A 23,280-nucleotide genomic window follows, 5' to 3' on the forward strand; every position below is an offset into this window, starting at 1 on the left:
TTTTAGAATAATACACTTACTGTGCACTTAAGTCATTTTGGATAAGAGTCTGCTAAATGACTGAATGCACTGTAAAAATGTGTATGGAAGAACCTTTGAAACACTATTGAACATGCCGTCTAGTAGGAATGGAGGATGTGGTTAGATACCTCCACAACCCTCTTCTGGGACTAAGGGGAGGTGTGTGTGTGTGTGTGTGTGTGTGTGTGTGTGTGTGTGTGTGTGTGTGTGTGTGTGTGTGTGTGTGTGTGTGTGTGTGTGTGTGTGTGTGTGTGTGTGTGTGTGTGTGTGTGTGTGTGTGTGTGTGTGTGTGTGTGTGTGTGTGTGTGTGTGTGTGTGTGTGTGTGTGTGTGTGTGTGTGTGTGTGTGTGTGTGGTTTACAGGAAAGGTTCCTGATGGGCCCAGATGTGTTATTATACTGAATACTGTACCATTCATTAAAACACACACACACCAAGAGAATTCTGCTATGGGATCTGTAGAGTAGGAACAAGGCTGTTTTTCAGTACAGGGAAGACACATGCATTCATGCACACACTCACATAAACACTCCCTTCCCTCTCTCTTTGCAGTCTGAATATGACTTTATTACAGCAGTCAACTGCTGTTAAATCCCCAATATATTAGGCCTGGGTGTTTATAGCTGTCGAGGTCCAGCCACACACACGGGCACACATAATATAGGCTATACATATCTAGTGCAGTGGGACTAGACCTATGCTGCAGATCACAGTTAACAACTCAGGGACAGATGAGAGAAATGTACTGAGTGGGGTAGGGAGATGTGGTTCTGCATTGCCATCTGCTTAGAGAGGGCAGTATGACTTATATAGCAGGATATGACAGAGAGAGAGAGAGAGAGAGAGAGAGAGAGAGAGAGAGAGAGAGAGAGAGAGAGAGAGAGAGAGAGAGAGAGAGCGTTTGAACTGCTTTGGCTGTAAGCTATTATGACCCCACTCCTGAAAGCTAAGATCCTCTGGAGCATGGATGTGCTTTCTGTTCCCCTCATAAGAATATAGTTGAACGGCCCTGTCATAGCCCTTCTATGGATAGCCTTCCCACTCCCTATTTAATCTTGCGACTGACTGGGTTCGAACCAGGTCTTCTGCATATCACAAGACTGTCAGTCCACTATGTTAGCCCATATGGATTAGTTCAGGAAGCTAACAGAAGTCTTCAAATCTCCAGTAAGGTTCATCGAACCCCCTCGGTTACAATTCACCCCCCTTTGACCTCCCACTCAGAGATCACAGCACCAATATAACTGACTGGGTTCTAAATCAGACCTACTGCACAACAACACTTACAGTGGTAGACAGAGTAGTCTCGTAAATACCAGACTGATTATCACGTGTAGTAAACCATTCATGTAAGCTCGGGGGATTAGGCCGCTCGCAAGGCTATGAGGTGAGCAATCTTGGCTGAGACATGTAGACGTGTTAGTTTGGCTAACGAGGGTCTAACCCAGGTCTCCTGTGCACCAGATAATGCAACTTGTCAGGTCTTTTCAGACAAGTTACTCATCACATGAATGTGGTTACCGAACTACCTGTGTTACACCCCTTTTACCTCCTCCTCCTAACAAGGCGAGACCCAAATGCAGACACATGAGGCAGATGGTTGGAGTCTTACAATGTTTATTAATCCAAAAGGGGTAGGCAAAAGAACCGTTGTGGAAGGGCAAAAACCAGATCAGAGTCCCAGAGGTACAGAGTGGCAGAAAGGCTTGTGGTCAAGGCAGGGAGAATGGTCAGGCAGGTGGCTACAATGTCCAGAATCAGGCAAGGGTCAAAACCGGGAGGACCAGAAAAAGGAGAATGCAAAAAGCAGGAGAACGGGAAAACCGCTGGTTGACTTAGAAACATACAAGACGAACTGGCACAGAGGAACAGGAAACACAGGGATAAATACACTGGAGAAAATAAGCGACACCTGGAGGGGGTGGAGACAATCACAAGGACAGGTGAAACAGATCAGGGCGTGACAAAACGAAGTCAAAGGACCAATGTTTAGGGCAGGGGTGTCAAAGTCAAATGGGCCAAATAAAAAATTTAGCTACAAGCCGAGGGCCGGACTGTTCGAATGTTCATTGAAAAAATTTTAAATGACGCATATAGTCTAGTGAACCTAATTGAACCTACTGAAAACCTAACAAATATATTCCAATATGATCAGATAAATAAAGCAATATTTTCTTATGGCTCTGTCAGTAATCTTTAATTTTCAACAGACACAAAAGACAAATTTCCTTTATATAAAAATCCCCATAACATGAACATTAAATGAAAGAAACCGGTATTCAAGGCACCATCAGTAGCCTATATTTTCTATTTTAGCAAAAGTGGGCTAAATTTACTTCAAAGAAAAAAACAATAATAGCAATTTTCTATCATCCACTCAACTGAAATATTTTTAAAATATAATTGGATTGAAATACAATAAAATAAAGTGCAAAAATCTATTAATCAAAAACAACACTTTGTTTAAGGAGAAGTAACATGCAGTGAAAACAAATATTAAACTTTAACTTTTAAACTTGAACTGAGTAAAAACTCTAAATATGTGATTGCACAGTAATGTTCACTTGTTTGAGGTTGAGGGTGATACTTGGTGGTGTCCCATCTTTTCCACAAGTTCATCAATGTTCGGGGTAAGGCTCTGAGCTGAGGAAATCCTCAGAATTGAGTGGAGGTGTTCAGCAGTAAGTCGACTTCTGTGTGATGTTTTGTTCAAGTTCATCAAAGAAAACAGTTGTTCACACAGGTATGTGCTGCCAAACATAGACAACGTTTGAGCAGCCTGGATGCGCAGCTGGGGCATTGTGTCGGGGGAGGAAACGGGCGAACTCCGCAGCACCCACTGCCGCATATTTTGCCCTCAGTGCATCATTGCATTGGAGGTCAATCAACTCCATTTGGAGGTTTGGTGGTGAGCTTTCCACGTCAACAGCAAATGGGTTACCGAGCAGTTCCAACCTGCTTTTTGTGCTTCAAAGTCAGCAAATCGGCGTCGAAAGTCAGCGGCAAGCATACCTATTTTATCAGCCAACTGTGCGCTCGGGAACGCACTGGTAGAGAGCTTCTCTTTCATGGTCTGGCAGCTGGGAAAGTGGCTCAAATTTTCTTTCCGCATCTGCGTCTCCCACAGAGTCAGTTTGGTTTTAAATGCCTTCACTGTACTGTACATATCAGAGATGACACGATCCCGACCCTGCAGCTGCAAGTTCATTGCATTCAGATGACTCGTAATGTCACACAGAAAAGCCATTTCACACAGAAACATTTAGTCTCGGAGTTGTGTTGTGTCTTTCCCTTTGCTGTCCAAGAACAGACAAATCTCCTCACGAAGCTCGAAACATCTTTGAAGCACCTTTCCCTGGCTTAGCCATCGCACCTCTGTGTGATAAGGCAAATCACCATGCTCCGTTTCTAACTCCGTCAGAAATGCCTTGAACTGGCGGTGATTCAAACCTTTGGCTCTGATAAAGTTAACTGTGCGCGTGATGATGCTCATTACATGCTCCATTTTCAAGGCTTTACCGCACAACGCTTCCTGGTGTATGATACAATGATAAGCTGTCAGCTCACCTGTCGCGTTTTCCTCTTGCATCTTTTCCCGTATCTTCGCCACCAGTCCGCTCCTGTGTCCACACATCGCAGGTGCTCCGTCGGTTGTCAAACCCACGAGTTTTTCCCAAGGCAGCTCCATCTCATTTACACATCTTGACACCTCTTCATACAAATCATGCCCCGTAGTTGTGCCATGCATAGGACGTAAAGCCAAAAACTCCTCTGTCACGCTTAGGCTGGAGTCCACTCCGCGGATGAAAATTGACAACTGGGCAATGTCAGAAATGTCGGTGCTCTCATCCACAGCCAAGGAATATGCAATGAAATCTTTTCCCTTTTTCACAAGCTGCTCTTTTAGATTGATGGACAACTGGTCTACTCTCTCGGCAATGGTGTTTCTGCTCAGACTCACATTTAAAAAGAGTTGCCTTTTTTCTGGGCAAACTTCGTCACAAACTTTAATCATGCAGTTTTTGATGAAATCCCCCTCCGTAAATGGCCGGGCTGATTTAGCGATCTCTTCTGCCAAAATAAAACTGGCCTTGACAGCAGCCTGGCCTTGTGATTTGGCTTTTTGAACAGAGCCTGTCGAGATTTGAGGCCTCGTTTTAATTCCTCTGCCTTTTGTAGCCTTTGTTCCATGTCCATATTCTTGTTTTTGTCCGCGTGTTTCGTTTCATAATGTCGTCTCAGATTATACTCTTTCAGTACCGCCACACTTTCTCCACACAGAAGACACACAGGTTTTCCAGCTACCTCCGTGAACAAATACTCCGACTCCCACCTTGTTTGAAACCCCGGTTCTCAGTGTCCACCTTCCGTTTTGCCATTTTTGATGGGTATCTGAAAGTTAATTTTACTGTGATGCTGACAACTGCTGTGCCAATAAATATTGAAATGAAGCAGCCTACTGCTCGGTGCGTCACCGTTGCATTGTGGGAAATGTAGTATTGGTGCGTGTAAAAGATCTGCGGGCTGCCGGCTTGCTGCGGTCTGCGGGCCGGTTCTAATAATAAATCAAGATCATCCCAGGGGCCGTAAAAAACCTTCTCGCGGGCCGGATGTGGCCCGCGGGCCTTGACTCTGACATATGTGGTTTAGGGTTTTAGCTCAACAGGCTAACACATTCTTAAGCCAGTCAGTCACATGTTAACCTTATAATATCTACAATAAATCAGCCCATTCCGGCCCATTCCTTACCTTGAGGCCCCCATACTGGCCCTTTTCCTCCAGGCCCCCCACCAGCCTACATGTCCATGTCCTCCCCTGCTTAAAACTAGACTGTGTAACACAAACTAACACGTTTTCAGGTCTCAGGTAAGGCTTGAAGACTTGCATTAGTGTAGCAGATGGGGATCTGTGAAACTCACTCCTCAGCCTGAAGTGTCACACCTTGTGCAATTGAAGAAGGCCTTTTTTAATAGTAGGATGAGTTGGAATTCTTCAGGAGGGTGTTTTCGAGGAAGAAGTCCTTAGTTCGAGTCTATATATGAGCTGAATAAGGGGGAAGCGGTACTTGTTAAGCAAGCTGCATGCCGTCCTTTACATGAACTTCCTGAATGTATCCCTCCCTATAGGCTTTAGCTAAGTGTACTAACACAATCTTGTGAGATACAGGAGACCTAGTTCAAACCCAGATCAAAGTTAAATAGGGAGTGGAAAGGCTATCATTAGAAGGGCTATGACAGGGCATTTAAACTATATTCTAATGGGGGTCAAATTTAGTTTTTGTGTGAAACTCCCTTCTAACGCATCCTGCCATCATCATAGAGGGAAACAGAAGGCATGTCCATGTTCCGGAGAGTCTTAGCTTTCAGAAATGGGGTCATAGTAGTTCATAGCCAAAACATTTCAAATGCTAGAGCCAAATTCATTGGAAGAGCATTTATTCAAAATGCCACATTGGCTTCAGAAACCGCCATCAGTTTCTGGTAAAGTACCAGGTGTTGTCTTTGGTTTTGAACCTGAATTTAAAGAACTGAATTTGAAAACTGAATCTGAATGCATCTGAGAAGTTGAATGTATGAAACTCTGATAAACTTTAAATTATAGTTTGTAAACGTAATACACAGACAATTAATGTAATATCTACCATAATGAAATTGAACAGGCCTATATAAATATATATAAATGAATTAGAATATTCAATTGAATTTATATATCATTTTTGAATTAATGCAATATTCATTAAATTCCACTTCAATTCATGAAATACAAGTTCAATTTACAAATTCAATGATTAAATTTGTACATTACAAATGTAAAAACATGACATTTAAATTCAATTTCCTAATACAAATTCAAAATGATGAAATTCACATACAATTCCTGTTGTCACTGAAATCGCTACATACCACACCCCCAGTCACAGAATTCTATGGTATTCCCCATGTCCATACAGCAGAGATGATGAAAATTGCGATCGGAGGTATTTGGAACAAAACCTGCCGCCCAAATGGTACCCTATTCTCTATATGGTGCAATACTTTTAAACAGAGCCCACTGGACCCATAATTAGACAGACAGTATTGTAGCTGGAGACTTAGAAGCTAGTGTAGTGTAGTGTAGTGTAGTGTAGTGTAGTGTAGTGTAGTGTAGTGTAGAGTACTTCAGTGTACTGTGTAGTGTAGTGCAGTGTAATGTAGTGTAGTGTATTGTACTGTACGGTACTGTGTAGAGTCCTGTGTAGTGTAGTGTACTGTGACAATCCGTACCACCACTGGTCTGGTTCCCAGAAAGTTGAGGTCGGTGTTCTCTCCGAACAGGTATCCCTCGGGGTAGGTGGAGTCAAACTTCTCCCCGCCCATGATGAAGTGGCTGGCAAAGTAACTTCCTGTGGGGAACAAGAAGAGGAATTGAGCAAACCTGATCCTAAAGATTCAACCTCCTCATATACACAGAAGCCCAATTCTGTTTCTCCCCTTTTACATGAACAGAGGACAGTTACAGGAGCTCATTGAGCTAGGTCAAGGTGTTCCAACCCTGGTTCCGGGGAATAGGTTGAGTAGACATTGCCTCTAACCACTGATCTTAGATCAGAAATATCTTAACCACATATTTGAGAAAATATGCATATAATACATCCTCCAAATGCAACGTCTGCCTACGCCCACACACATTGTCTCAATTATTTATTTTTATTTTTAATTCCCTCAAACACCAAATTATGTTTAGCCAATCATTTGATCTCCATCAGTTTCGTGGGAATATGCATTTATAAATTATTGAATGATCTCAGCCTACAGTGTAGGCCTAACCAGTGGCGGGCGCTGATTGGCTGAATACCCAATGGTGGATGGAGTTGTCAAGAAAGCATTAGGACAGAAATATGATGCCAAGTTTTCGAACTACTAGTAGTTTCTTTTTGAAGATGTATAAAGCAATCTGTGCTTTTGAACAGCAGCATGAATACTCATGTTTCACTTTTGGATGTCATAAACCGAATGACCATTTCTGCACATGCTGCCACTGTTTTGAACAGATTAGAACATACTATTTACCATTTAGAAAGAGCAGCCAGCTCATGAACGCATGCAGATGCAATAAATGAAAACACATTATCTTACTGGGAATAGCTAACATAATGTCACAAAGCATGATGCGCTAGCCAGTTCACTTTCATTCTGAAATAGCTTCATATTTCCGAGTTAGAACGATATTAGTTTAGATAGACTTGAAATTGCTGCTTATCAAAGGTAGATAACTAGTTCATTTCACCCAGAAAATGTACCAAATGACCTCTCAATGTTTCTCAAAATTACTGCAGCTCGCTAATTAATTTGATCATGCTTTGTGATTACAACCGGTTTTATGCTGTTTTAATCCACACAACACGTCGCCCTGTCACCTACAATAGAACATGATGAACACCATGGCATGGTAGAAACAATCAAATTTGCCAGCCACAGTCATGCTTTTTTGTCCTACCAGATCAGCGATGAGAAGGTTCTAGCTTGTGTATCCCTCTGTCATTCAACTCTTGTTGGATGTAGATGTCCAGTTTATCAGGTCCCAGACTCCCATAACTGTTATGATGATTTATTTACAAGTGAATTACAATTAGTTTTTTGCTTTAGCGCCACCTGTAGCTGAATGAGCAGATCTAGTTTCATGTGCGGAAGAAAGCCGTCTGGAGCGAAAGACTCATTGGGAGACAATTGAGCGCTCCAGTACAGTCCATTTACCTTGTGCTGTTGAAATGTATGCTATGAAAACCTGCAATTTCATTGAGGCAATTCCCACTCTTAGCAAGTCACTGAGGGGCACAATAGTACGTTTGTTTTTATCAACTGAGTGTACAAAACATTAAGGACACCTTCATATTGAGTTGCACCTCCCGTCCCCTTCTGAATCATTGTACCATCTCAACCGCTGTGAAATATATTTTACATAACCAAAAATATTATATTTTCAGCTGTTTGAAGCTGGTGTACACATCTAAAAGTAAAAGATGCAAAAATGTACGAACGAGAAGCATAAAAATAGTGCACATGAAACAAATCTACCGCTTCTAAGATTTGCTTCAATGCGAATGATATGTATATAACACATTCTAATGTGAATTTGGTAAGGGTCACTCAAAAAGTTACATATTGCAGCTTTACATTTTGGAGCATATTTATTTTTCACTCAAGTAATCAACCTAAATCTCATAAGAAATTAGGTGGTGTTTTCGCTTCAATAGTAACGTTATAATATGCTATTATATTCAGTTATGTTATGTAGAATACAAATAAAACATTATGTGACTTTACAGACATTGATTCAGCTTTGATCTAGACCTAATGGAGCACCATAGTGAGAGGTATCTGAGCGACGCTTGTGTGCGCTGCATCAGCAGTACACCTCTGCACACTGCAATCTTCAGTTGGCTCCTTTTTCCTATTTTAATTGGAATTGTAAAAAATGAATGTGGATTAATGCTTTTCAGCGTCATTCTGCTGGGGGGCTGGTGGTCAGGCTGATACTGACCGACCAACATCACATAGGCCTCGTGTTTTTCCATGTGTGTTTCAAACATGACAATTATATGATTGGCACTCTGGTAAACATCCACATTTAGCCACCCTAGTACTGAGGCCTATAGGTGCGGACAGGATGCAGGGCATACGGGGTATCGGACACCTTGTCCTCTGATGTAATGATTGTGATTCATCATTATATTTAAATAATAGATCATACAAATAAGTCATGGGCCTATAATTATCTGAATATTAATAAATAGGCCTTATAATATCCTAATAACATATCCCTATGTCTTTTTTCCCAAACCGAGAAGGCAGATATAGTCTGTCCTGGAATATGCTGTGGGTTGAGTGGGATCGCTCCTGTTAGGCTAAATCGCTCTGGATAAGAGCGTCTGCTAAATGACTTAAATGTAAATGTACTGTCGTCTATGGGGAACAGGCACCTACCAGATTTTGGTGGATAGCGGTACACGGAGGTGGACGGTATATCGACCTCTTCCACTCCTGCGTTCTGTCTGCTGGTCAAAGCTCCCATTTCCACAGAAAACAAAAGCTCAAATTAACGAACATAACAAGAAAACATTCGCTATTCTCTAAAACCCCTTTACCCCCTTTCATTTAATCCAGTTCGTGCTGCCATTTCCATTTTTTAAAATCTCGGTTTATGTCCTTGGTTCCCTGCCGGTGGCAGCTATAGCCTGGTTGTGCTCGTTCTGGGATTAGTTGTTGTTCTTGTCTGCTTTATCCAAAGCCCAGTGGGGTTGGTGTTGTCGCCAAAACCGATCGCTAGTTTGTTTTCTGACAGAAAAGCAGTAGTATGCACCCCTTTAATAGCAAAGCAATTTATCCATTCACTTCGTGATGCATTATTCGCTCCAATTCAGCGCGTTTCGGGGGAAAACGAGGTCTCTCACTATTTATCACTGTCAGGCCCGGCCCTAGCCTTTTGCAGGCCCTAGGGTCCCTCACATCGCAGGCAAAACATTTTAGTGGCCCCCCTTTGACAGAGGAGATAAATAATTGAAGATTCCTGATATAATTAGGCGTAGAGAAATTTCGGCAGTTTTTACGCTAATTTATTTTACAGTACAGCTACTGTAGGGAAGAGCCAGGATGAAAGTACCATGCCCATTTTCACAATTAACAAGAAACTAGAATTTTGTATTGAGGCATGCACGTGCCTAATACAGAAGATGACCTCCCTGCAAGATATCAGCATGCTGTGTCAACATTTGAAGGTTGTTTTAAGCGAGGTAAAGTAAAAAGAATGATCCGGAATTGTTTTTCAGTTGTAGAGTTGTGTTTCTTTTACGTTTCCAAAAATATGTTATTTTCTTAACCCATCTAGTGACTTAATGACAGCATAGGTTTGAACTATTGTGCTAGATAGTCTTGGATGCTTGCAAGGAGAAGTTTCACAGTGAGAGGGGTGGGACGGAAGTAAGAAAATGTTACTTTTGCCCCTCAATAACTTAGAATGTTTTTTCATTTGTGTTTCACTTGTTTATTGACAGAATATTGACAGGACATGCCCAGAAATAGGGTCGAAACAACAGACAGAGCAAGGTTTCATCCAGAGACCTACAAAAGAGCGTCCCAGAAGTGCTGGTAGGAGTACAGTCAGTCAGGGGTGCAGCAAAAGCACATGGTGTGTACCATGTTACACTCTAAAGATACTGTAGGAGGTTGAAGGATAGTCCTAATGCCCGAATGCCAGCCTACAGAGCCCACAACAAAGTATTTAGTGAGGAGCAGGAGAGGAGTCTGAAGGAGTATCTGTTAAGGGCTGCAGATATTTACTTAAAGAGGTAGTCTTACACAATATAAATGGCCCAAAAGTGCAAACTCACAATTATAATTATTTTTTAATTATGTTTAAAAGGATAAAAAAAAATTAACATTTTTTTTTTTAAATAAATGTTGTGTTTGTTATTTAAGTAAGGAAATGTGCATATCAGCTTGCCCAACACTGTCGCTTCAAGTATCCTGAGACCTGCGACACCAAGGAGATGTCCGGGAAGGATTGGTTTACTTCTTTCCGCCAAAGGCACCCCAGCTTCTTCATCCGCCAGGCACAAGCAACAAGTCTGTCAAGGGTGACTAGTTTCAATCCAACAAACCGCTCCCAGTTCTTGGAACTGAACGACACCGTCTATGACTGTAGCCTATTGCCGCTTTGATGACTTATGATTGGCCAACAACAAGCAACACGCTCCACTCTCATGAAAAGCAAGAGAAGCAGCATAAAATATAAAATGTCTCTCTTTCTCTGCAGCAGTCGCATTTGGATCTGTGAGGGCTCTTCCAGTCAAGTCAGTTAAAATTACACAATCCCAAAACCGTGACAATCATATCAGATTCGACCCAGACCCGTAACATTATTTAGAATTCAGGATCCAGACCCACTCGGGTCCCGGATCGGGTCTCGGGTATTCGGGTGCAGGTGGATCCATGAAGACCTCTAGCAGCAGGTCCAAGTCCAATCCACCTCTGAGGATCACTTGCTCCACACTGTCCCAGGTTCATCGATTTTGGACTTCAGCTCTGAGTCTGTCCGACCTTTGCCCAACGATGGGCCCAGGAATGATGTGATAAAGGGCAGAAGGGGAAGATCGACTGCCATCCTCACTGATACACCTGTTACAGTAAGTGTGCCATGGAAGATGAGAAAATAAATTAAGTGAGACCAAAGGCCAAACCAAAGGCCAAGCGCAGCTTGAATGAGTGTGGCCAGAGGGCTCAAAAGAGAGCTAACCAGAAGCGTGCCACTAACAATGTCACATGTCTCGTCTAAAATGAGTTTTTTGGCTGTCACACCCTGACCATAGTTTGCTTTGTATGTTTCTATGTTTTGGTTGGTCAGGGTGTGATCTGAGTGGGCATTCTATGTTGGATGTCTTGTTTGTCTATTTCTATGTCTGGCCTGATATGGTTCTCAATCAGAGGCAGGTGTTAGTCATTGTCTCTGATTGGGAACCATATTTAGGTAGCCTGGGTTTCACTGTGTGTTTGTGGGTGATTGGTCCTGTCTATGTGTTTTGCACCAGATAGGGCTGTTTTTTTATTATTATTATTATTTTTTTTTAACACACGTTTATTGTTTTTGTTAGTTTATTCATGTCTAGTGTCTTTATTTAAAAAACATGAATAACCACCACGCTGCGTTTTGGTCCGCCTCTACTTCACCTAAAGAAAACCGTTACAGGCTCCTCCAAGCCAGGGAGGTCTGGGTGCAGTGCCTGTTCTGCTTGGGAGGTCACACGAAGACTGCACAAAAAAAGAGCAGCCCATATATCTCTGACACTTGTAAGGAAGAGTAGAACAAACACAAATGCAAGGGTTAGCTAAGGGTTTTTGTTCCACAGTGCTTCTATAATTATTTTTTTTAATGGTTATTGTTCATGCACCTCTTATTGCCCTTTCTTTACTGATGTTTAAATTGGCAGTACTTTTCCATTTAGGTCTTAACTAATTAGGCCTACCTTGAATAATTCTGACAAGAAAAGCTTGAGCGCAACTGATTGGTAAGGCATGATGATTCGGGTAGAACAGTCATTGAAAATGATGAAAAACATCTACTCTGTTGCCATGAAAGTGAATGAGGAAATAATGTTTAATATAGCTATAATGTAACCCATTTTAGTCTGATTCATATTGTAAGGCAACATGTGGATGTTATCTCATGGTTAATTGTCATATATATCGAACCTATAGCAATAACATCTGCTGAGCACGTATGTGACAAATATTATTTGATTTGATTACTCAAATCAACACACACATGAAATTATGGCTGATAGTACATTTGTTGAAGGTAATATTATTACAAACCAGAAGTAAGAGCCCAGACAAGCTCTATCAAACTCTGAGTAAATAGGAAAGATCTAAACGTGTTACTTCTATCCCGACTCTACCCTAATCTATTTTACCGTAACAAATATGTTACTGCAATCTAATTTACAGTACCAAGTCAGATACTGTAATCTAATTTACAGTTCTAATTACAATTACAGCATATAATTGTAATTACCAAATGCCATATAACTCAGTTGAAAGGTTTAAAGACATTTACATTTTGGTTATTTAGTGGGTGCTCTTGTCCTTCGCAATTTACAATTGGTGTATTCAACCAAGGTTAATTAATAAAACACAGATCACTGTCATAGCAAGTAAAACATCTTTGTAACCATTACTGAACATGTTTAAGTTAAGGATACACTGGTATTCAAAATAATTTGAAGGTATGCGTCAAAATCGCACACAGCAGTGTACTTCAAAGCCGTGTGCCGAAGCCTGTATCACTTTATCAGAAGCACGTGATCAATGATGTCTGAAGCTTTGTTTCGTCTAACAACCACCTGATTGGTTTGGTATAGGTTTTGGTAGAAGACAAAAAAAGCTATGCTGTGCATGCGCTATGGAGTGTGGGACATCATCTATAATAATTTGGCTGCTCTGAATTCTTTTGACATGCAGGTGCCACTAGTGTAAACTTTGTTGATCATACTTCTGTATACTTCTGGCCCTTCCTTGGACACTGTGCTATCTAACCTCCAAACGAGCTTCAATGCCATACAACACTCCTTCCGTGGCCTCCAACTGCTCTTAAACGCTAGTAAAACAAAATGCATGCTTTTCAACAGTTCGCTGCCTGCACGTGCACGCCCGACTAGCATCACCACCCTGGATGGTTCCGACCTAGAATATATGGACATCTATAAGTACCTAGGTGTCTGGCTAGACTGTAAACTCTCCTTCCAGACTCATATCAAACATCCCCAATCCAAAATCAAATCTAGAATCGGCTTTCTAATTCGCAAAACAAAGCCTCCTTCACTCACGCCGCCAAATTTACCCTAGTAAAACTGACTATCCTACCGATCCTCAACTTCGGCGATGTCATCTACAAAATGGCTTCCAATACTCTACTCTGCAAACTGGATGCAGTTTATCACAGTGCCATCCGCTTTGTTACTAAAGCACCTTATACCACCCACCACTGCGACCTGTATGCTCTAGTCGGCTGGCCCTCGCTACATATTCGTCGCCAGACCCACTAGCTCCAGGTCATCTACAAGTCCATGCTAGGTAAAGCTCCGCCTTATCTCAGTTCACTGGTCACGATGGCAACACCCACCCGTAGCACGCGCTCCAGCAGGTGTATCTCACTGATCATCCCTAAAGCCAACACCTCATTTGGCCGCCTTTCCTTCCAGTTCTCTGCTGCCTGTGACTGGAACGAATTGCAAAAATCGTTGAAGTTGGAGACTTTTATCTCCCTCACCAACTTTAAACATCTGCTATCTCAGCAGCTACCCGATCACTGCAGCTGTACATAGTCCATCGGTAAATAGCCCACCCAATTTACCTACCTCATCCCCATACTGTTTTTATTTATTTACTTTTCTGCTCTTTTCCACACCAGTATCTCTACCTGCACATGACCATCTGATAATTTATCAGTCCAGTGTTAATCTGCTAAATTGTAATTATTCGCCTACCTCCTCATGCCTTTTGCACACAATGTATATAGACTCTTTTTTTTATTAAAAAGAAAATTCTACTGTGTTATTGACTTGTTTATTGTTTACTCCATGTGTAACTCTGTGTTGCTGTCTGTTCACACTGCTATGCTTTATCTTGGCCAGGTTGCAGTTGTAAATGAGAACTTGTTCTCAACTAGCCTACCTGGTTAAATAAAGGTGAAAAAAAAATTGGCTGTGATTACAGGGCAAAACAGATCAAATGGTCATGGTTAAATATTTAACCATTAAACGTTTAAGACCTGCTGCCACTCGGATCAGTCCCCTATATAAATGTAATTGCTAGGGAACTACTACACATATCACTTAAATTGGTACAGGACTCTCAACAAATATGGCCACTTACAAAGCATGCCTTAAAATATGTTAACGAATCCAAAAAATGTTAGCTTACATGGGCTAATTGAGTGACTGCAGTGACTGATATAACAAGAGAAAACTGCTGATACACAACCACATTTCAAAATTGCACCTTGTGTATTATAGTATTCTAACACTCAACAGTACATTGAGACTGCCAATTGAGTTCCTAAATATATATATTTTTTACTTTGTTGAGGCCGTGGGGCCCTAAGCGGTCGACTCGACTAGGGCCGGCCCTGAGCACCATATAATGTTCCACATATTTTTGTTCCTTCTCTCTCATTTGTATGGCTGTGCTGGGATGCTGATGGCAAGGTTGAAGATTTACATATATTTTCGACCAAGGCTGATGGCTATCTGTGCTGAGTGTGCTCATGCTCTCCATGCTCTTCTTGCCCCAAAGAACAAATCTAATGGCTGCCCATGACGTCATGCACAAATCTGGACAATGGGGTCTGCTATGGGTTTTGCTCAGTACAATTCAGCAGGCAAGCAGTTCCCACTGGACCTTCCCCAAACGTGGGAATGAATCACTGCCATGCTACAGCAGATGATGGCTTAATAATGCAATGCAAAGTTGCGTAATTATATTTATCTATCAAGTCAAATGTATATTTTACATTTAGAAAGAAATAGATAAACAATCAACTTAGGCAACACAGAAATATTGATAGGCAATTCGACAATAAATGTATAGGTCTGTTTTGTGTTAGAACATGATACACACTGGTAGCATCCCAATAGCTAGTCTCGTGTAGCCAAACCTCCAAAATCAACTTTTTTGTCTCCTCATACAGTAGTAATAAAGGCCCAGTGCACTAATTCTGTTGAAAACAATATTTTATAAAAAACTCAAACAAATTTGTATTCTGATTTATCAGGGGGAGCTTCAGTACCCGCACTTCTCGCGGCTATGGTTGTTGGGGAAGCCTAGATCACAAAGTGCCTATGTAACCGATGTGAAATGGCTAGCTAGTCAGCGGGGTGCGCATTAATAGGTAACGGTGACGTCACTCGCTCTGAGAACTTGAAGTTGTTGTTCCCCTTGCACTGCAAGGGTCGTGACTTTTGTGGAGCGATGGCGAACGATGCTTCTGAGAGTGGCTGTTGTCGATATGTGTAAGAGAGTCCCTGGTTCGAGCCCAGGTAGGGGCGAGGAGAGGGACGGAAGCTATACTGTTGCTCCTTTCCAATAAATATCGAGGGTCTTATTCTTTATGCGGATTTTAGAATTTTCGCATGAAAATCTCTTGCCAATTGGAAGTAAACCTACTGTAGCTAGAGTTACACGAACCAGACAGTTTTCACAATTATATGCATCAACATATCACAGTGAGACTCCAAGTTTACTTCGATATGATGGTTATTATATAAGTATTTGCGCATAAGGCGTTCGTTCCACTACCATTTCTCGAATCATTCATTTTACTGACACAAAAAGATCCCACCACGTCTAACGAACAAATCATCTGTCAGCATTTATAACATTGTAACGAAATTGACTGTTTCCATCACAACTGCAGGGATTTTTAAAAAATATGGTATGCTTTACTGGCATAAAAACTGGATGGAAACGTGGTTTCTGTTGTTATTTTAATCTTGACACCGTCAGTTAGCATTCTAACTGTTCTGCCACTCCAATCCGCTACGGCGCGCTGTAGTTCCAAGAGGGAGTAGTTATTAACCCGTCTACCAGCCAACACAGAAAGGAAGGTCCTGAGCCGCCATTTCATGTGCGAGCAGCTAAGAGAACGGGGTGAGTTGAGCATACAAATCAGCAAAACAAAAACAAATTTAGTCTACAAAAAATATTTTAATCTTCGTCTGGCTATCTCATTTTGAGGAGCAAAGATGAGCTACGGAAGGCCTCCGCCCGATGTCGAGGGTATGTCCTCGCTCAAAGTGGACAATCTCACGTACCGGACCTCGCCTGAGACCCTACGCCGAGTTTTCGAGAAGTATGGCCGGGTGGGAGACGTGTACATCCCCCGCGATCGGTACACTAAGGAGAGCCGTGGTTTCGCCTTTGTGAGGTTCCACGATAAGCGCGACGCTGAAGACGCGATGGACGCCATGGACGGGGCCTTGCTCGATGGGCGGGAACTGCGAGTGCAGATGGCGCGATATGGCCGTCCACCGGACTCTCACTTCGGGCGCCGAGGCGGCAGTGGACCCCCAAGGAGGCATGGAGGCTACGGGCGCAGGAGCAGAAGGTAAGCTCTGATTCCAGTTTTAGTTAAATTTAGTAAAACATTGTACTTAGCCAAGTGTACCTAGCAATTGTAATATTGATGTAACTACAATATACTGGCCAATTTCAGCTAAATGTGCAATGGTATTTAGTTTAGCTAACAAGTTTAACTTTTTATAGTTAACGTAGCTAGTTGGTAGCAAATAGGCCAGCTGATGGCAAATTAGGTATTTCATTTGACCAATCCAATTGCAATGCATTCAGCGGCTATAGACATCCCCGTGGACTGATTTTGTAGATAAAATATTCACCATTCAGGCTGCAAATGTGTTGATTTCCTCAACTCTATTTAATGGCGAGAAGGCGGGTAAAGAGGAACTAAAACCTTTGTGGCCTGAATGGAAAATGTTCTGTAAAAAAGACCGCGGGGGATATAGCCAACTTAAACTCACCCCATTCCGTACAAATGTGCGCAACCGCAACATTCAAACGAGGCTACAAAGAAAACTAATGGGACTAGTGACTGTGTTGTCTTCAAAATCGGGGGTGTGAACTAGGTTTCTATTCAAGTGTTGATCGCCATGGTAATTAATGGCTCTATAGTATTGGGGAAAAGTTGAAAAAAAACGGACCCTCTGTTACGTCTAGACGTGTCATGTATTAACGTACACCACGCATAAAGCAACTATTTCGGTCTTACAATAGCTCTTCACCAGGTGTAGGTAGCACTTCTCTCATCCTTTAAAAACAAGAAATGGACAGTGACGGGGATAAGGGGGGATACCTAGTCATTTTTTGCGTCATCATTGCATGCAATCAACATTCTCAAAGCTGCTGTTTACGTCTAAGATCACTTTAGCACCTCCCTAAAAACCCGATTCAAATTCGACACAAACCTTCAAATAGGTATGTAATGTAACATATATAAACTCTTTATAGTGTTTTATTTACATTTTAGAGGCAACAAGGTTGGACAGATCGAGTGAAAAAAAGCAATTTTCCCACATCTCTCCTTCTCACCGCACATTAGTTTCGCTTCCCCACCCGCCATTTTTAAAAAGACCCGACGGGGCTCATTGCCTGCTTGAATTATGCCAAAACAGGCATAGTTTAGGTCATGTAATTGACTCTGTTGGACAGGGGAGAAATTGTGATTTACAATGGTATTGATGTTACAGTTGATCTGGAAGTATTGTGTTTTTGGGGCGCTAAAATAAGGCCAATTGTACGGACAAAGGTGATGTACGAGTTTACATTACATAATTTTCCCATTGGATGGTAAGATGAAGCAACGTGATATCGCTATTTGCCGGCCTTTGGGCTAGTTAGCTAGCTACTACGTTATCAGTTGAGTTTGCAAGCTGCCATCGAAAAATCGAATTAGTCAATAAAAAACAGACTTGTATGAACCAAGTTGCGGTTATTTTTATCTAACTAAACATTATTACATTTTCTTCTGACCTTCCCCAGTCGTTCAGGCAGCCCCCGTCGGCGAAGACACAGTCGTTCCCGAAGCAGGAACCGCAGTCGTGGCCGGGACTACAGCCGCTCACGGTCTCGTTCCTACTCCAGATCCCGTTCCAAGTCCCGCACACCCCGCAAGAGCAAGTCCCCATCCCGATCAAGGTCCCGCAGCCGCACCCCGGCTTCTAACAGAGGCTCACGGTCGAGGTCCAAGAGCATGCCCAAATCCCCCGAGGACAACGGAACCGAGTCTTAGTAACAACAGTTCCAAGCCAGACCCAGTAAGACGGTACACAGGGCATGGGAGAATGGGGGTGGCCATCAGACAGCCACATATGTTTGAGTCATAGAGAGAGTTATAGGATGCCGCATTGCGCCTGTCCTGTTATGGCATCTGTGAGAGCATGTGCAGTGCCATTGAGGCCATCTCCATACATTTTTATTCTACTATGAGTTGGTAAACAAACTGAATGGTTGGTGATTTACTGCCACCTGCAGTTATGGAATGTTTGCTCACTAGTATACTTAATTTGCTGTTGACCTGGATGAAATTATGTGATCCTTAAACCATAGGAAGTCCCACCCCGTTGACTACAAAGTGATACAATTCCTCAATGGTGTTGCCCATGCTAAAATTGGCTTCTGGGCACTAGTCTGTCTATGGTTTGAGTATAGTTTGCTGAATGTAGGGCACATAATTATGTAAGGAGCCATTATAGGAACTCTATGGTAGGACAGGGCAGGTTAAATTCAAATGCAGTTGGACAGTGTTCTGCAACCTTAATAGTCCTTTGAATATGAGTGTTTAGTAACCAGAGTTGCAGTGTACCAGTCAGTACTTCAGAATCCTGACCCTGGAATTTTACTTGGTGTTGTAGAGGAAACTGGAAATGTTAGTGTACAAAACAAATGTTAAGTTGTGTGTAGAACGTGCAAGCAACACAAAGTAAAGTCAGGAAATAGAGATGGATACCTGCAGTGCACACTGAATGTGCCCACAGATCTAATCAACCGTGTGTGGGTGTCTGCCAATGTTTTATCCCCAAACGGTCACATCAGCTAACATTGGTTTGGGGTGGATGTTATCTGCAGGTCAGGGGTGTAGTTGGCCAAACTTGTTTACAACATTTATAAAATGTGCCAGGGCTTATATAAAAAAAATTGAGATGGGGTATATTTATTGCGGGGTGCTAAAATCAAACATTCGTTTACCTAAATGTGGAATTCTCTCCTCCAAGCTGCGGTGTCCTGTTGTCAAACCGAGAGGGTGTGGCAGATGGCAGTGTAAGAGCAGTTAGTGTGTTGTGACGCGACCTGCCTGAGGCTGTTGGTGGGGGGCGATGGCGGTTGCTATGGAGCAGGTCGTCACTGGCGGTGCGGTGGTCCGTGCTGTCAGTTGGTGAGGTACTGTATGTTCACAGGACCACCGACAGAATGCTGCTGGCTGTACCGCTCTGTGTCTGGTCTCACTGGTGCAGGAGGGAGGACCCCAAGGTTTGTTGTCCAAAAAATGCCTGAGTAAAAATAAGAACAAATTGAGTGGTAGCTGTGGGTGGGGGGGCCTTGTAGTGAGAAGACATCCCACGTTGTTAGGAACTCTGTTCTATGCCAATAACGTGGACAACTGACGAGCCCTCAATGGAATGGTTAAAAGGGGGTGTTTTCTATCTGATTTTAGATTGAGAACAGTTGATTGTCTAGTTGTGTCAAACTAGCAACCTACCCTTCGACCTCCACTAATGCAGCTGGTCTTGTTTTCTTTCCAGATGTCAGACGATTGAAACTTCTCTGTGGACGTCTGCCAGTGGACACCTCTACGCCTAACAGAATACTGACCAAAAGGTTGTGACTTGGTCTAAAATGTTTCAGTTGCCCAGAAATAGACTACTATATATTTACCAATGCGTGTAATGCCGTTGACTAGAGTGAAGAACATGTTTTGAGGTTAATTGTATTTTGTCTCATTGTTAGTGCAGGTTTGTTGCATATTAATTTGATTTAAACTTTTATGAAGTAGCCTCCCCTCCCTTTTTAAAAATTAATTGAAGCCCTTATTTAATAGTCTAATTCTCTACAGAACGATTCCCGTACTGAGTTACTGCTGTTCTTCTTTTGGAGAGTTGAATTTAGCAGAGTTACCCTAAACCAGCATGTAGAGAGAAACCATATAAGCCTAAATTGTATAAAAAACATTTGACATTTTATGTAATTCGCTAACCTAACTAGGAGTACAGATAGTTTTTTTTTATGTATGCATGTATGTACACTGAGTACACCAAATATTAGGAACACCTTCCTATTATTGAGTTCCACCTCCCTCTTTGCCCTCAGAACAGCCTCATTTTATGGGTGAATGGACTACATGGTGTCGAAAGCGTTCCACAGGGATGCTGGCCCATATTGACTCCAATGCTTGCCACAGTTGTCCAGTTGGCTGGATCTCCTCTGGGTGAAACCTGTGTTCCTTGGCACCTACTATCATACCCTGTTCAAGGGCACTTAAATCTTTTATCTTGCGCATTCACCCTCTGAGTGGCACACATACACAATCCATGTCTCAATGCTTAAAAATCCTTCTTTAACCCATCTCCTCCCTTTCTACACTGATTGAAGTTTATTTAGCAAGTGACACCAATGAGGGATCATACTTTCACCTGGTTAGTCTGTCATGGAAAGAGCAGGTGTTCTTAATGTTTTCTATACTCTGTGTATATTGTTAATTTTTTGTCTCTGGTATGCATTTACTTAATCCCCTCTTGTGTCATCTTTTGTGCACTAGGCGCAGTTGTGTAGCAGTTGAGTATTGCTGGTTAGCTGTTAAGGTGCGATGCAGTGCTGATGGTGAGGTGGCAGTGCAGTGGCTGGCGGGGGTGTTGCGGTGCCCGGTGAGTGCCCGGTGCAGTTGCCGCCCTGCTATTGACTTGGTGCTGCTGCCGTTTGCCTGGCTCTGGTCTGTAAGAATAAATCAATCACTGCTGTGGTGGCAGATCTGATCATCCCATCTCTCTCCCTCTGTTGTCTTATGGTCTCTTACCATTGTTGATGTACCAATACTATTCTCTTTCTCCATCCCTAGCCTGGTGGAACCAGTCTGATCATTGTATTATTGATCAGGCTGGTTCCAACAGGTTAACTATCCTTACACCCCCCCGCTGTGCTTTTGTCCTCTGTTGTGAGCTGGTTGTATCCATTGATGGAAGAGTCTGTTATGGCTCGATAGATGAGGGTTGGATAAAGGGCATCCCATTAGCTTGATAAATTAGTCTCGGTATTCTTTTGTGAACCCTCGCAAGATGTCTTGTAAATGCTCCAGGTGAAGGCTAATAAAAATGTCAAATTTAGTTTTGTTGTGGACTGTTATTTGAGCAGATCTTGCGAGAGCCTGGTCTATAATGGCAGCTTTGCTCCTTCAAAGTTAGCCAAGACACAAATAAAATAATTGTTATTGAGCCAATACATTTTTTTTGTAACCATAATCCTTGAGTTAATAAAGCCGAATACAAACATGGTCTCTTGGGTAAGGTGAGAGCGCCAACCTGAACATCCGTGGTGGGAAAAGTACCCAATTGACTAAAAGTGGCAGACCACGTGTAACAACACCTGCCCAGGATCGGTACACCTGAACATCACACCAGGTACAGGATGGCAACAACAACTGTCCAAGTTACATCAGGAACGCACAATCCCTCCATCAGTGCTCAGACTGTCCGCAATAGGCTGAGAGAGAAGCTGGACAGGGCATGTAGGCCTGTTGTAAGGCAGGTTCTCACCAGACATCACCGGCAACAACGTCGCCTGTGGGCACAAACCCACCGTTGCTGGACCAGACAGGACTGGCAAAAAGTGCTCTTCACTGACGAGTCACGGTTTTGTCTCACCAGGGGTGACAGATTTGTGTTTATCGAAGGAATGAACGTTACACTGAGGCCTGTACTCTGGAATGGGATTGGTGTGAAGGGTCTGGGGCGGTGTGTCACAGCATCATCGGACTGATCTTGTCATTGCAGGCATTCTCAACACTGTTACAGGGAAGATCTGACATGACCCCAGCCGTTCTGTGCGTGATTTCCTGGAAGACAGGAATGTCAGTGTTCTGCCATGGCCAGCGAAGAGCCTGGATCTCAGTCCCATTGAGCACGCCTGGGACCTGTTGGAAAGGAGGCTGCGGGCTCAGGCCATTCCCCCCCAGAAATGTCCGGGAACTGGCAGGTGCCTTGGTGGAAGAGTGGGATAACATCTCACAGCAAGAAGTGGCAAATCTGATGCAGTCCATGAGGAGGAGATGTACTGCAGTACTTAATACAGCTGGTGGCCACACCAGATACTGTCTGTTACTTTGTTCAGGGACACATTATTCCATTTGTTAGTCACATGTCTGTGGAACTTGTTCAGTTTGTCTCAGTTATGTTCATAGAAATATTTACACATGTTAAGTTTGAAGAAAAAAAACAGTTGACAGTGAGGACATTTTTGTTTTGCTGAGTTTTAAAAGTAAAATCAATAAATATTAAGTTACCCAGTAAAAAGTACTACTTGAGTAAATGCCTAAAAGTATTTGCTTTTAATACAACTAAGTATCGAAATGTAATTGCTAAAATATACTTAAGTATCAGAAGTGAAAGTATAAATAATTTAAAATACCTTTATATTATGCAAACGAAGCATTTGTGTTTCGTTAGTCTGTGTTTATTGTGTGAGTTGAACCATTGTTCTGTCCTGCTAAGCATTCACAATGTAATGACTACTTTCGGGTGTCAGGAAAATGTATGGAGTAAGAAGGACCAACCTTCCTGTTCAAGTGAGCACAGCACAACAGTGAGTCCAAAAATATGTCTTGTATGCTGTTGCTAAAAGCCTGCTCCAGAGCAGGTGACGGTTCACCTTCCAACAGGACAACGCAGGAGTGGCTTCCGGACAAGCCTCTGGAGAGACCCGAAATAGCTGTGCAGCGAGCGACCCTCCCCATCCAACCTGGCAGCTTGAGAGGATCTGCAGAGAACATTCGTAGAAACTCCCCATATACAGGTGTGCCAAGCCTGTAACATCATACCCAAGGCTGTAATGAACTGTTTCGCTGCCAGAGGCTCCACTGATGTAGCGGGGCAATACTTCAGTAGGGTGTCGGGACAGCTTTATGTGGGCCATAACAGTTTGTGGGCACTATTATAGTGCAATTCGTGTTG

General features: G+C 42.6%; 2 protein-coding genes across 9 annotated transcripts in view; one reads left to right on the plus strand and one right to left on the minus strand.

Annotated features, from left to right (window-relative positions):
• LOC118397990 (E3 ubiquitin ligase RNF157) overlaps positions 1–9,490 on the minus strand; it is a 44,902-nt gene extending 35,412 nt beyond the window's left edge. For 2 of the 3 annotated variants that reach the window (XM_035792910.1, XM_035792919.2), the window contains exons 1-2: positions 8,984–9,490; positions 6,284–6,402 (exon numbers count right to left, since the gene is read on the minus strand). In XM_035792910.1, coding sequence (XP_035648803.1) covers positions 6,284–6,402; positions 8,984–9,071 — 207 coding nt within the window. In that variant the 5' untranslated portion in view covers positions 9,072–9,490. Of the gene's footprint in view, positions 1–6,283; positions 6,403–7,496; positions 7,595–8,983 lie in introns of all 3 variants that reach the window. The other variant, XM_035792927.2, reaches the window with a different exon arrangement.
• Positions 9,491–16,140: 6,650 nt separating this feature from the next.
• LOC118398007 (serine/arginine-rich splicing factor 2-like) lies at positions 16,141–21,438 on the plus strand. Of its 6 annotated transcripts, none has more exons than XR_004828549.2 (4): positions 16,141–16,655; positions 18,104–18,386; positions 19,864–19,939; positions 20,877–21,438. XR_004828549.2 is itself a non-coding variant. In XM_035792970.2 (3 exons), the coding sequence occupies exons 1-2, from the start codon at positions 16,294–16,296 to the stop codon at positions 18,351–18,353; spliced, it is 612 nt and encodes a 203-aa protein (XP_035648863.1). In that variant the 5' UTR covers positions 16,141–16,293; the 3' UTR covers positions 18,354–18,386; positions 19,864–21,438. The 6 variants fall into 6 exon arrangements, 2 of the variants coding, with proteins under 2 accessions (XP_035648863.1, XP_035648841.1); XR_004828547.2 differs by having other exon boundaries at positions 16,142–16,655; positions 18,104–19,591; XR_004828548.2 differs by having other exon boundaries at positions 16,142–16,655; positions 18,104–18,378.
• The last annotated feature ends 1,842 nt before the right edge of the window (positions 21,439–23,280 follow it).

Source organism: Oncorhynchus keta, chromosome 2, assembly GCF_023373465.1.
Source record: "Oncorhynchus keta strain PuntledgeMale-10-30-2019 chromosome 2, Oket_V2, whole genome shotgun sequence".
NCBI lineage: Eukaryota > Metazoa > Chordata > Actinopteri > Salmoniformes > Salmonidae > Oncorhynchus > Oncorhynchus keta.

What these genes read in the sequence shown, in the direction of transcription:
- LOC118398007 (XM_035792970.2), top strand. Translation starts at nt 16,294, where the DNA reads ATGAGCTACGGAAGGCCTCCGCCCGATGTCGAGGGTATGTCCTCGCTC. An exon ending in TACGGGCGCAGGAGCAGAAG is followed by an intron (nt 16,656 to 18,103) that starts GTAAGCTCTGAT and finishes GACCTTCCCCAG; the next exon opens with TCGTTCAGGCAGCCCCCGTC.